This window comes from Vidua macroura, chromosome 1 (assembly GCF_024509145.1).
Source record: "Vidua macroura isolate BioBank_ID:100142 chromosome 1, ASM2450914v1, whole genome shotgun sequence".
Lineage (NCBI taxonomy): Eukaryota > Metazoa > Chordata > Aves > Passeriformes > Viduidae > Vidua > Vidua macroura.
In genome coordinates, this window is record NC_071571.1 from 125,811,813 (window position 1) to 125,826,094 (window position 14,282).

Here is a 14,282-nt window from a genome sequence, read left to right on the forward strand (position 1 = left end):
AAACCATAGTGGAAAAAAAAAAAAAAAAAACCCTGACAGCTATAATATTCCTAAAGATAATTGGTTTGTACTGAGGAACAGTAGCATTAAAGAGTAAAAAATTGCATTATTGACATAAGTGCAATGAAAAATCTGGTAGAGAAGCAATATCTGAAAGCAATATAAGTAATTTTCCCAGAACCTGGTCTTCTAGAAGAATGATTTTACCCATTGAGCTATTGCATGATCTATAAACAGATGAGAATACTCTGACAGGGGAGAAGGAAGGTGCATAACATAAAGCAAAAATCCGCTGGTAAGTCCTGTGACATACCTGAGTACATTCCCTAGGGGCACACAATGTATGAGTGAGACAACATGGACAGGAAAGGTCAGAAATTGTGGACACAAATCACAAGAAGGAATAAAGAAATCTCCACTCATGGAACACTTTAATGAGATGAAATCTCCCTCCACATCTTTAGAGTTTATAGGTATTGACTATGTCCTGAAAGCCCACAGAGAGGGGGAGACAGGAGCAGCTTATTTAGACAGTGAGAAGCACAGAGGATTTAAAACTTAAATGTGTCACTACCAAATGGAACAAAACAATAACTGAAATAGATAATGTACATATTTGTCCAAGACTGGGAAAAGAAATCTTCTTGATTACAGTCATGTAGGTGGAAACCCTGCAAAAGGCAGAGCAGTGCTGTTGGCTACTGCACGCAGTGCAGGGTGCAGAGACAGAGACCTCTGGCTCATCGCCGCTGTTTCACAGGAGCTGTCTGCTGTCATAAATGTGTTTGGTGAGAAGCCACAGGCAGTTGCCTCTTTGCTGTGTGCTGCTGCCTTTCTCAAATGGTGTGCTCCTTTCTGTGCAGCCATGGCAAAAGCATCACTCTTATTAGTTTGGACAATGGAGTGTCTGTGGAGACAAATCACAGTTCTGTGCCTGTAGCATCTGTGCCTGTAAGACATCACCTGAATTTTAGTACTGCTGATAAACTCAGCTGCTGCTGTATAAGGGACACAGATACAAGGAAAGCCTGTGCCTCCCATACCTCACATTGTTACTGTACCTGAACAGAGCTGATGTATTTTGCCAGAAAAAGCTGTCTTGGAAACTGATGTTTTATCCTTTGTTTGATGATATGGATTTACTGAGAGGGATTACAGTAAATGAATGTATTGTCTTATTGCAGGCATGATGGAGATCGAACAAAATAGCTAAATTCATAGCTTCTCTTCCTTTCTTTTGAAGTGGTTAAACTCTTAAATACTTGTTTGTATCTCTACAGAGCTCTAGAGCTTGGTATGGTCATACCAGTCGCCAGTCACCGCCAGCAGGCAGGCTGCTGGCTTTGTGTTGGAAATTAAATGTTTGATTTCCACTAAGTTTCTCAACGGAGCATTGATAAGAGACAAATTTTCTTACTGCTAGAAATGATTTTTGGAAAATAAATTATATTTTATATATTTTTCTATATTTCAGATATTAAATGTTCTTTATATCTTATATATTTACATATATTAGAGTTATTAATCTCTTATCCTTACACACTGCCCATTCATCAAGAAAAAGGGAAAACAGCATAAATATAAATGTATTGGAAATAATTCTAGTTTAGTAGTTTTGATTCATCAGGATGTTTTTTACCAATCAGTACTACAGAGAGAAATGTGAATGACTTTAGTGAAATTTGGTCCAGCAACTTCAATAGGTGAACAAGAGTATTATATGCACAAACTAAATACAGGTGTTTGAAATCTCTGGCTTGCACATTCTCTGTTTAATATGTCACATAAGAAATTGGATAAATGTAAGAACTGAATTAGTTATCCTAAGGCCCTGAGATGTTTAAGTTAATTAGGTAGTTCAAGAGGGATGTGTGGGAATCCTTGAAATCAGGGGGGTTTGAGAAAGCTGCAAAAGGCAGGCCTTGAATTACTGTCAGTAATTCGAGACTGGGCAAAAATTGTGATAATTTTTCCTGGTTTAAGTGATACAGAGCAGAATCTTTGATATTTTTAAAACATTAGGACTCTCTGTCTGGAAAATCTGACCATTTGGAACTAGCCTAGTAACCAACACTCTGCTATCTCTTATCATCAGGGCTGAACAGTGACCATTAACACCGTGGTGATCAGCCTTCACTGATCTGTAAAGATCAGTAACACTGTGGATCCTCACAATATCCAAGGGGAGATTGAGACTCCTTGACCCTGACTGAAACTCTGCAAAGAGTAAGAATTATTATCTTTTTAAAATAATACTTCATGAACCCATAGGCCACAGAAGACTAAGGGTCCATAAGTTGAAAACCATTGCTTTGAGAAATTATACTTGCTTCATTCCTATATTAAATGGTAATATATGCCTGAATAAAACTCACCAGTTCTGCTATTTATATAGCATTTCATATTCCTAATTTCATCTGTGTAACATAAATTTCCTGGAAAAATCTATCTAAATTGTCATCTACTGCCTGACATTTCTATAATGTAGCTTCTGTATGTATAACAAACAACTCTTGCAGTATCTTATTTGTTCTCCTCTATCTTCTGACATGTTGCTCCAATTAGTACATGATAATGTAATTATTACACTAGTATTGTAATCATATAAGGAGATATCTGACAAAAATTTCAAAATGGCTCAGATCTTTATTTTATTAATTTCTGCAGTAAGTACAGTGCATATCACTGACCACATTGCACCTGGAATTCTTGTGGGACGCCACCTGAATTGTACTCCTTGTGTGCTAAGTAAGCTTTTAACAAAACTTACCTCTTTTATTCTAGTACAAGGTAAAACCAACAGATTAGTTGCTAGGGGGTTTGGTGGGGTTTTTTTTGTAACTGAGCATAGGACTGCAAATGCAGAATGAGCTTCACATGAAGGATGTTGTGGCATACTTAAATTTACAACTAAGAATATTTTTATCATGGCCTCCTAGTAAGTCAAACTATCTTTTTATTGGAATTACAATATTAAATGTAGAAGCATGTCACATTGATACATGTTTGAGTTTAAAGAAATATGGTCTTCTATTCATATATGTAGTAAGAATTCTTTACAATTACTCTCTTGAGGAGATACTTTTACTTATGTTAATAAACAGATTAAATTGTATTAAACTTGTTACAGCAAATGGTTACATAAAAATCCCCTATTTTGATATCTAGTTCCTTTATGTCTGGATGGCTAGACTCTTTATGTTTCAACTTTTATCTGTGTTAAGTAGGTATTCTGTGGCTTATGTGTAGGCCATGCCTAGATACATTCTTGAAATCTATAAAAGAGAAGTTAAAACTGGTGCATAAATAAGCTTATAGAATATAAAGTGAAAGTTCTTGACATGGAAAAAATGAAAGCATACACAGACTATCTTGGCTGGTCACCACGTTCAATTGAGCAGTGGTGTTATACTTTGCTGACAACACTAATAATTTAAACCATCAATCCATAGGCACAGCTATTCTTAGCAGAACAGTGAAAACAAACTGCTTTGCTTATGGTATTCACAGCACTGAAGCGTGCCCTTAGCAAAGTGGTACAAATGTCAATATGCTGCTGAGCTCCTCAAAACCTCTAACAAGTTATTTGAAGCACAGACAAACCTTCTGGAAGTCTTTGAAAATAGAGATCAAATTCTAATACAACTGCTTTCCCCAGATTCTGCACTTGTGAAAAATCTGTTCCCCCTCAAACTATGATAATGACTGTGAGTCAGATCTGTTAAATGGGACTGTGCCTGTAACCTGTGCAAGCACCCTTAAAGTAAAAATACACACATTAAATCTACCTGGATCTTCAAGAACAGATCCCAGACCTCAAGGACTCAGGTGCTAACCTTGAGTTGTTACTACTCATTTCAACTCACCTTTGTGCTTTTTACTATTATGATAATAATAGTAAATTGTTTGAAACAAGTGTATATTTTGAATCAACACAAAAATCCAAAGGATTACTGCAGATATTTAATGTAGTATTTAGTAGACGGAGAAGAAAATGTACAAAATAAAGCTTTTGGTATTATTCTCAAGAAATTAAGTTACAAATCAGGAATTGGCACAGTATGTTCTCAGCCAGTTAAATGCTGCATATCATTTTAGCAAACATTTCTGCTGACAGTTGTTAACCTCAGGCAATAGAAATACATGTTTGCAGAGAAGTAAAGAGCAACTAGGGAATCTGTTTATTCACTCCCATAAGAGCTTTTCTGAACTGATACGCAGAGTTATTATTTCAGAATTAATTATAAAGCAGGCTCATTGTAAATTACATCTTTGCTGGTTGATTTTATTTTTTGTTTTTATTTTTGAAAACCACATTAACAGCATACAACTATTAGCTGGTTTATAAATAAAATGCAAAATTTGTTGTACTCTTAGTAGGAAATTATGCTTGACGTCCACAATTTTCAGAGAATAAAGGACCTTTATCAGCTCTTCTCTTTGGGAAAATATTTTTAAAATTCAGTGACTGACATATGGTGTAAAATACTCAGTTCAAAGGAAGAAACAAAGCCAGACAGAAAACACAGACTGGTTTATCTTTTTATGACTACAAGCAGTGTTCCTCCAGTATGGTAGGGAATTCATTCCAACATGTGCTTCAATGTGGCACAAGTATTTTATAATGACTTGCTGCAAGTCCTTTGTGATCTTGACTGTCTCTCTGTCCATTGCTCTTTCGAAGATATGCTCCATGATATTGCACCTGTCAGAGTGGTTTTCTGTTTCCAGAAATAATTTGCTTCTCCTGTCAGGCCCAGCACACAATCTTTCCCAAAGAGCCTCTCCTGGGTGGTCATTTGGAAGCATCACCTCGGTGCAGAACAGGCAGGCTGCTGGCTTTGTGTTGGTTCACTCCTCCTCAGCACTGCCTACTGCCCTGAAGGCAGCATTAATTTTTTTTCCTGGACTACACAGCATTATAACTAGATGTGTAGATGTGACATTTTGATTGCTAAATTCCAGGCCTATTGACGTTTGTGACAAGGCTCAGAGAAAGACTCAGCAGAAAAAGGATAAAGATGCAGAGGAGGCAATCAGCTGAGGACAGTCAGAGGTAAGGATCCAAGTCTCCAGAATCCAATAAACACAGGGAGGTGTTACACCACACCTGAAATGCAGCCTTGAGAAGCCTCTCTCATGCAGCATTTGAAGAGCAGTCAAAAGGCAGAGCTAAGGTGCTAAAAGCAGGCGTGCCAAAACCATGGAGAGTTCTGAAACTGTGGACCTTTCTATAGTCAGAAAACAGAATGCAACGTGAAAGTAGCTGAGTAAGAAACAGGAGGAAAAGCAGAAGAATCTTCCCAGGATCCAAAAGATCTGAAATGACCAATGAGAAAAGAGGAAAATTTACTTAGTATAATTAATACTACAGACCTTTTTCTGCACAACTTTTTTTCTGCAACTTTTCTCTGCATAACTACAGTGTAAAAAGCATGGCTGCAGTTTTTCCTTGCTGTGTATGGTACTTAGGTATAAATAATTTATGGGTTCATGGCTACACTTCAGCGAAACTGATGACATTAAAGTCTGTAGACTTGGGATGAGGCAGTATTTATAACAGAAAAGATCCACCAAGTGAAAGGAATACTAAATTTTTTTCATTATAATAATGTATCTTTTGATGCTTCTTCATGTTACTATGCTTTAGGAATGTGTGTGATTATCACTAGGTATAAGAATCATGAATCATTCAGACTCCTAAGGATATCCTTGAAGAAGAATCTCAAATGCAGACACTTGAGAGTTCCTAGATTACTTACTGGGGCTGGAGAGACTGATTCAAGGTCTTACACAGATAAATTATCAGTTTTCCTGAAATGGCAGAGGGCAGTTGGAGTTACTCTGGTATAAACTGAGGGTAGTCCAATGTACTGTGCTTTACCACCACCTGGTTTTAAAGGCAGATGAGGAAATGCTTGGGTTGCTTGTTTGTTTTGGTTTGTTGTGTGGTGTTTTTTTGTTGTTGTTGTTGTATGCTTGGTTTTTTTTTTTTTGTTTTTTTTTTTTTTGTTTTTGTTTTTAAATAGCTGTGCCACTTTGCTGCTCATTTATCTAATTTAGTAGCTGTAGAAGTTCACATTCTCACCAGAATTATTGTCACCTAAAGCTATTGCATTTAGAGTAGGTGTCAAGAAAGACGGTTGTCCACAAGTAGGGGTAGCCTCCAAGGAAGAGATATTCCTATTTGTAGGGATGAGCAGGAATTTCATATCACAGATACAGACTATTCTTTGAAGAGAGAAATAGAACACAGAGCCTTTCAGTTAACAGATACCTGTTGTATGGTGTCACTGTGAAGCTCTCAGACTTCAAAAAATTAAAAAATACTTTGAAATATCAGAGTTAGTTTTCAATTACTCTGAACAGATGGCTTAAGGGGAAAGATGCAAATTTTACTGCTGACAATAAAAGTAAAAAAATTAACTGATCTGACTGTGGAAAGGAGTAAACAAAATTTTCTCTTAATTTAATTGTGCAATGTAAGACAAACATTCTTCTTAAATTACGATCAAAATGCAATAAGAGCAAATATAAAACTGTTTTGGTCATGCATGTTTTTAAGTCTGTGAGTGCCACAGTACCAACAGTGTGAAAAATTGAGCCCTTAGAAAAATCAGTGATCGTTCTTTCTTCCCCTGTCATTTACTGGTGTTATTCCTTCAGTGTTACCATAGAAGTCAATGGAAATTTTGCCACAGATTTTAAATGGAATACATTGAGCTCTTTGTGTTATAATGAAAAACGAGATGTTAAAATTTCATAACTTTCTTTTGCCTTCCAAATGCAAAATACTCTATTTACCTGGTCCTGCGTCTAAGCCTACTATATAGGAAAAATTCCTACTTAAACCAGCTATTTATTGGTTACAGCTAAGTCTTTTAAAAGATATCTCACAATAATATATTTTTCCCGTTTTTTTTTTTTCCATAAGAGAAGACCACTATATATAACATATATATATATATATATATATATATTTTATTCTCTTGAGAGAGAGAATAAAAACTTGAAACATACAACTATATCGATTCCATTGTGCTTAGTTTTGCTAGTTAATTTCTTTTCCAAATCTCACTGAAGACAATGGTTTTATCGAATGACTATGTGAGTTTTTTAAGGAAGATGACTTGGAATAAACAAAGGTAAGCTTCTAAGAACAGGTTACCCATTCCTAGAGACGATAGATGCTTAATGCACTTCCCGTAGGTCGGGATCGTGGGTCTGTGTGGAATATTGCACAGAAATTCACAACGCGTGCTTGAACGCCGCCCCAGCCTCGCAAGGTCCCGGTGCAGCGGAGCCATTTGCCAGGGAGCTTTCTGCCATCTAGTGGCACCCGGACACGCGGCGACACCGCCACCCAGACAGACTCAGAATCCACCAGGTTGGAGAAGACCTCTGAGATCATCGAGTCCAACCTGTAGCCAAACCCCATCTTGTCAGCTACGACGTGGCACCAAGTGGCACGTCCCCTCTTTCCTTAAACAGGATGGTCACTCCACCACCTCTCTGGGCAGCCCATTCCAATTCCAGTTCTTGAAGAATTTCTTCCTAATGCCCAACCTGAACCTTCCCTGGTGCAGCTTAAGACTTTGTCCCCTTGTCTTGTCGCTAGTTGTCTGGGAGAGGAGGCCAATCCTCACTTGGCTACACCCTCCTTTCAGGGAGCTGTAGAGAGTGGTCAGCTCACCCCTGAGCCTCCTCTTCTCCAGGCTTAATTCAAGGGCTGGGAAGCAGCTCCTGGACATAACCAGTCATGAATGAAAGATCAAATGTGTTCACTTTCAGCAGCAGTGCCTCTTGCAAATCTCTCTCCTCCTTGATGTATTGCAAAACATTGCCTCTAATTTATCTTTAGCTGATCCTTATCTTCCCCCTCTACTCCACTCCTGTGAAAACCCACCTGGACTGCTGCATCCAGCTCTGGAGTCCTCAGTACACAAAAAACATCAACTTGTTGGAGCAGGTCCAGAGGAAGACCACGAATATGATCAGAGCTCTGCTCCTACAAGGAAAGGCTGAGAGGGTCATGGTTGCTCAGCCTGAAGGAGATAAATCTCTGGGGGAGATCTTGTTGTTGCCTTCCAGTAACAAAAGGAACCTACAAGAAAGCACAAGAAGGACTTTTTACAAGAGCATGTCGTGCCAGGACAAGGGGGAATGGCTTCAAACAGGCAGAGAGCAAGTTTAGATTAGACTGTTAAGAAGAAATTCTTTGCTGTGAGAGTGATGAAGCACTGGAGCAGGTTGTCCAGAGAAAATTGCTGATGCTTCATCCTTGGAGGTGTTCAAGGGCAGGTTGGATGGAGCTTAGAGCAACCTGGTCTAGTGAAAGGTGCCCCTGCACAGGGAGGGCGGTTGAAACTACATTAAAAAAAAAAAAAATTAAACTCCCAAGCCAAACCAGCCCATGATTCTCTGACACAGGAAGGAGCCTGGCCCCGAGCACCTCGGGTCATTAAACGAAGCTCGTGGGACCAGCAGCCGCCCCAGCGAAGGGGGCCCACCCGCGGGACCCCGCCCCCACGGCCGCGGCACGGACTACAGTTCCCAGGTGCCCGTGGGACGGACCGGCGCGGCCGCCGCCGCCGAGCGCCCTGCGCGGGGGCTGCTGGGAACTGTAGTAGGGGGCGGGGAGAAGATGGCGTCCAAGGTGAACCTGGTGCTGCGGCCGGTGAAGAGTATCGTGGTCCGGTTCTGCCCCTTCGAGCCCAACGTGGAGAGCACCAGGTGAGAGGGCTGCGGGGGCCCTGGTCCCGGCCCGCTCTGTCCGGGTTCCATGTCTGTAGACGCCCCGGTGCCCTCCGTACGCTCTCCGTGCGGCCTGCCAGCTGGCGCGTTGTGGCGTCTCCCGGCGGGCGCCGCCCGGCTTGTGGCAGCCCGGGGTCATTCCGGGCTGCTGTCCCCGGGGGCCGTGCCCAGCCCTGCGCCCCTTCTATCGGTGCCCTGAACTTCGGCGCAGTGCTGAGCCGCGCAGTGCCCGAGCCTGTAGTGAAGGCAGGTAACCGCTCCGGCTGCTGGTAACGGGGAAGCGCGGCAACAGCAGCTCCTCCCATAATGAATTGTTGGAGAAATTTAAGGGATCGTGCCTCTCCAGCGATGTAGGTTCCGTACCAAACAATTCCAAAATGCCGTTTTGCAATGACTTTACAGGCACGCCTATTTTTAAAGTGAATTTAGTAACACAGCTTAATTTAGAATATTTTTAAACTGCCAGAATAGCAGCTTAAAGTAGCTGTCACGTATTTCAGAAATCTACAGGAGACCAAAGATGTCATATAAATAAATGCTGTCTCAAACCCAAACAAGAAAACATTGGCAAGCAAATGATGTATAAAGAAAAATGAAAATGCCTTTGCTGTTTGTTTTTTATTATTGTTACTAGTCTAGCTAAGAGATACCCAGAAAGTGTATTCACTGAAGTTTTACACAGTTCTTTGGTATGCTTTTTTACATGTTAGTATATAAGGAATATATACTTAATTTGAATTTTTGGATTTTAAGAGTGATTCTCTCATAAGAAGTACCTGTCTGAACTTAAGTACAAATCCTATTTCGTTTATACTTTGTTGCCCAGCAATATCAAGATGTGCAAATTAATTTTAGAAGTGTGTTCACTTTAATTTCTGTCTACAACATACTTAATATATTTTAATATATTTTCAGAAAATTTCTCCAAAGTATTTACCATAAAAAAGTCCAAGCTACTAATACAAACTGTGAAGTGACTGCTGATGTGAGACATGATGGATCTGAACCAGTTGTAGATGTTACGTTTGGTAAGGAGCTTGTTTTAAAACAAACAAAAATCTCTGGGTTTGTGTTGTTACAATGTTAATGTATTCTATATTTTATCCTTTTTTAACTCTGATTTTTTTTTGGCTCTGGTCCATAACTACATGTTGAGCAGCTGGGAGGAAAAAAGAAGGAGGGTGCCACTAACAGCCTGATGTGTAGATAAATGTGTATCTATGTCTCTACTATTGCTAGACCTAAGGCATCTTAGATCCAGCCACTGACAACATTGGAGCCGAGTGTACTTCTGTAGTCATGTACTTATATGACTTTGCAGCCAGGTACAATTCCAGGAAAGTAAATGTAGCTCTGTTTTTATATAATAATCTATTTGCTTTCCATGATTTTTTTATGTTACCTGTGGTGGAGGCATCTCAGTTTTGAGAACAGAAGGTTGAATACCTTTAGTTGCTTATGCAACTGAGTAAGTAATTTGAAGGAACTGCTCAGATGGGTGAGGCTATGCATGTGCAGATGGACCTGCAGAATGAGGTCAATTATGTACAACAAATTTCTTGGTTTCCTTTGAGGGTATAGGGAGCAGGCAGGGAATTGGTGGTGGAAATTTCATCAGTTCTGGAAGCGTCCCAGATTCCAGGCTATGAACAGATGGCTCTAATCTGCTTTTGTCCTTTTCTCTGGCTGCATCTTCTTTCCTGCTGTGCTGTAATGGACCAATATGTCATGTAGCCCATTAAAGTTTTCATTAATATTGATTTCTGCTACCTTCTTATCTTTAAACTTCCATATTTTAGTGAATTGATGGAAATGTCAAAAGTGTTGAATGATCTTTGTTTTGCTAAGGAAAGTCTACCTATTTCAGTGTTAACATTGCTTGTCTCTCTCTCTCCCCCATGCCTCTGTCTTTCTCTTCCTTGACATGTATTAAGACAAAAGCAGTAAAGTTCTATGTTTTTTCACAGTGTAAACCCAAACCAGTTTATCTTATTAATGCCAAGACACCTCTAAACTCTTCATATTTTAAAAGCCGAATTTTCTCCATTGAAGTGTTTGTAGCCCTTGTAGTTGGCAAAAATGAGGCTGGAATGTGGATGCCAGGCATGGTATTTCACTATATGGGTTTGGCTTTCAGTTTTGTATTTGCAGATCTTGCAAAATAATTAATTTGGGTAATATTCACATTCTACTGCTCCCTGCCTGTTTTAAAATAAATTCTTTCAGAATTCTAGAAATTCTAGTGCTTCCTATATTTTGCATTATAACCACAGGATTGTGTGAACCAATTTGTTTTTTCAGCTGAAGAAGCACGTTAAATGGACCACAGACAACAGGCTACTAAGATGCTTAGCCATGTGTGGAAATTGTGCCTTCCAATGCCTTCTTTGCCTTTTGTGAGATGACTTTGGGGGCAGAGTATGAGCTGTTCTTATCAAATGTGTTCTTACTATAGGGATACCTAGAGAAATGCTTCAAATTTTTCAACAATGCAGTGCAGAAGTGAAAATGAAATGCATATTGTGTGCTGTTTGGTAGTGGTGCATAGTCAGGTTCCTTGGTAGCTGGAGCACTTTCTAATCAGACAAGGTGAACTGTAGTTGGATTTATATGTACAAAACAACTGCACACCAGAGTAGTTGTCACTTTGTGACTTCTCAGGGTTTTCTTCATTTATAGCTGATGGAGATCGACTGATAATGAAGGGAGCCCACTTGACGACAGGGGAAATGTTAACAGCATTGGCATCCAGATGTAATGTAAAAGACCTTAAGGAAGAACAGAAAAGCAAGAAGAAGAATCCCTGAAGAATGGAAAAACAACTGTGTTTGCATCGACATGTGTTAGAAACAGCAGGCTGCACAGAAGGCTTTTTCCTATGCAACAAAATCTGAGAGATGGCCAAAAGACTTTAAATGTTCCTGCCTTCCCTTGAAAGAGAACATACTAGATCAACAGATCTAACATTAGTGGTTCAGAGTGGCATAAGATGCATGAATGCATCTTTCTAAGCAGCTGCATGTTGGACTAATATCACATGTGTTTGCATTTCAATGTGAATAATGCACATTAGCTATTAAATTAATACTACAATGAAGCCAGATCTCTTTGAACATTATTTCCTACAAAATTTCTGTAAGTATAAGCACAGAACATTTTTAGAGTGGCTATTATTATTGTTTGAAAGCTATTAAAATTTTTAAGAAAACTTTAAAAAGTATTGACTTAGCTGAGGGACAGCAGGCTGCAAATGTAGAGTGGGTTTTGTACTACTATGTTTATAATACATCTGTTGCTAAGTCCCTACCATTTTCTTCCTCTTTTTTTTGAAGGAAGTGGGAAATTTGCTAAATGTAAATTTAGCTCAGCTATTAAAGTAACAAGGTTATGGGACTGTCAACACACAGTAGAGTTACTCATTCTGAATAAAAGTAACTAAGTTTAGCTCAAGTTAGTTTTTTTGATAATTGGAGAAAAGGGCTGTCTTTGAAGTTCAGTTTTGTAGTGGTTTTGTCACTCACTTTTGGGATATTTCATTAACTATTTTAGAAAGATCAAAGGGAGAGCTTTATTTGTTGATTTTAGTCCCATGTCCAACCCTATTATTTATTAAAGTAACTGCTTAGGTGTCTCATCTGTATTGCAAAGCTCTGTTTCGAAGGGTCGATGTCCTCAGGCTGTGCAGGTAAAGGTATCAGCTCCACAAGTGTTTCATCTGTATCAGTTTTTTTCATAACAAAAATGTAGTTCCAGTTTTGAGAATTGCAGGTGTGGTACTCCTGAGAGGCTTTACTTCTGCCTTTTTATAATCAGATGCCTGATTTCTCTAAAACTAGTGCATGTATTTCCAAAGTTGGCAGCAGATTTAGGACACAAATCTCAAACTAGTTTTACTTTATTTTTGCCAAGATTATTAAATGGACACTGTGCGTTCTGGAAGCAAGATGGTTTTCTCAAGGTAATTCTTCGCAAGGTCTTCATTAGAATGTTGAAATCAAGGTGATGTCTTATGTTGGAGAAGGAGAGCTGTACTAAAGACATTGGGTGTTTTCCATGTGCTTGCAACAAACAGAAGAGCGTGAGATAAGACAATTAAATGAAATTTGGATGTGGGAACGAGAGATGTGAATAAATTTGTCTGGGATAAATACCTTCGCTGCACTGGAACCCTTTACCCTTTTTTTTTTTTTATTAGGCCACCAGCTCTTCAGAGTGGTTTTGGAGTGAGCTGCTAAACCTGCTACTGAGCTCCCTTAGAGCACAGGGGTTATGAGAACACCTGAAACAGAGAGGATTTTAAATCCTGTCAAGCTAGAGGAGCACCTTAGAAGAGGACTAAATTGCAATAACAATGTTCAAAGGACAGGTTATTTTATTTTGTTTTGTTTTTCTCACAGTTTAGAATAACATAATATACCATGACTTTATCTGAAAAAGCTTTGCAGGAAAAGTAAGAATTGTTCAAGTGGAAGACGTACGCACAGTTATTGTTCCCCTGGTTAATCATGTATTCATATGCTCAAAAGCCCTCTTACTGTAACATAGCAATGATTTTTGAGGGTTTTTTTCTTTTTTTGACAGTCTGCATCAGTGTACAAAACTTGTGTTTTAATTTGAAGTGCCTATATCCATCTTAAATAATTAGCCATCTATAAGTGCTTAAAGAGTTAAACAGGAGTTAAGTAGTTAAGTAACTATTAAATAATTATTAATAATAATTAAGTTTCTATAGTATTTATTTTGGCCCAAGACTGGGGCTTTTATTTATTAATAGAAAAGGGAAAAAATGAAGATCCTAGCTAGTTTTTTATCACCTAAATGAATCCCTTCTGTTGTCAAAGAAAGGTGGTTTATTTTTTAACTTTACTAGCGTGGATAGGCATCCTGCTCTGTAAAAACACACACTTTTGCTAAGTGCTTTCATTTTAATCCACACATGCCCAATCTTCCTGCTTAGGTTAGGCCAACAGCCTGCAACGTTGCCATTGAGAGATCACCAACAATTCAGGGGATGAGGTGTAGGCTGGTGCTGCTTTTGCTGTGGGTGCTGGGTGCTGCAGTTTGCAGTGATAAAGCTCTGATATGTTTTGTGCATGAAAAAGAAGTAATGACTGGGTTTTTAATATGCAATGTGTAAAGCAAAACCTACAGGACAGAAAAATCAAGCTAAAAATGTAGTCTCGAGACTGCAAGATACTTGAGTGATATAAACAAGCAAGATGAGCAAGAAGCACTCCTCTGATGATTATTATGCTAATAAGCAGAACATTTCTCTCCCTGTATCGTTGAGATAAAGGTACGAATTTATTTTTCAAGTACGTTAAAGATAATCTGTAATGACTTTCTTCCCTGAGCATTTAGATAGCTTTGCTGTAAGCTGCTCCTGCAATCCCAGCTCCTGCTGCTGATTGCCTGAAACAAAGCTCTGACAGCTTCCTGACATGCACAGGCCAGCACTGGGGATGTACAGGGTATTAAGGTCACTCATGCACAACAAAGCATGTCTGGGTGAGCATTGACTTTGCATG

General features: G+C 39.0%; 1 protein-coding gene and 1 long non-coding RNA gene across 2 annotated transcripts; one reads left to right on the top strand and one right to left on the bottom strand.

Annotated features, from left to right (window-relative positions):
• Positions 1-4,024: 4,024 nt before the first annotated feature.
• On the bottom strand, positions 4,025-8,738 carry LOC128806970 (uncharacterized). Its single transcript, XR_008436994.1, has 3 exons — positions 8,663-8,738; positions 7,907-8,104; positions 4,025-5,319 (listed from the first exon to the last, which is right to left on the bottom strand). It is a non-coding gene; the product is annotated as an uncharacterized LOC128806970 (long non-coding RNA).
• On the top strand, positions 8,617-11,851 carry MRPL53 (mitochondrial ribosomal protein L53). Its single transcript, XM_053976879.1, has 3 exons — positions 8,617-8,733; positions 9,670-9,782; positions 11,434-11,851. Exons 1-3 carry the CDS (start codon positions 8,645-8,647, stop codon positions 11,559-11,561), a joined length of 330 nt encoding a protein of 109 aa, XP_053832854.1. The 5' UTR covers positions 8,617-8,644; the 3' UTR covers positions 11,562-11,851.
• Positions 11,852-14,282: the final 2,431 nt, after the last annotated feature.

What these genes read in the sequence shown, in the direction of transcription:
- MRPL53 (XM_053976879.1), top strand. Translation starts at nt 8,645, where the DNA reads ATGGCGTCCAAGGTGAACCTGGTGCTGCGGCCGGTGAAGAGTATCGTG. An exon ending in CCCAACGTGGAGAGCACCAG is followed by an intron (nt 8,734 to 9,669) that starts GTGAGAGGGCTG and finishes ATATATTTTCAG; the next exon opens with AAAATTTCTCCAAAGTATTT. An exon ending in AGTTGTAGATGTTACGTTTG is followed by an intron (nt 9,783 to 11,433) that starts GTAAGGAGCTTG and finishes CTTCATTTATAG; the next exon opens with CTGATGGAGATCGACTGATA.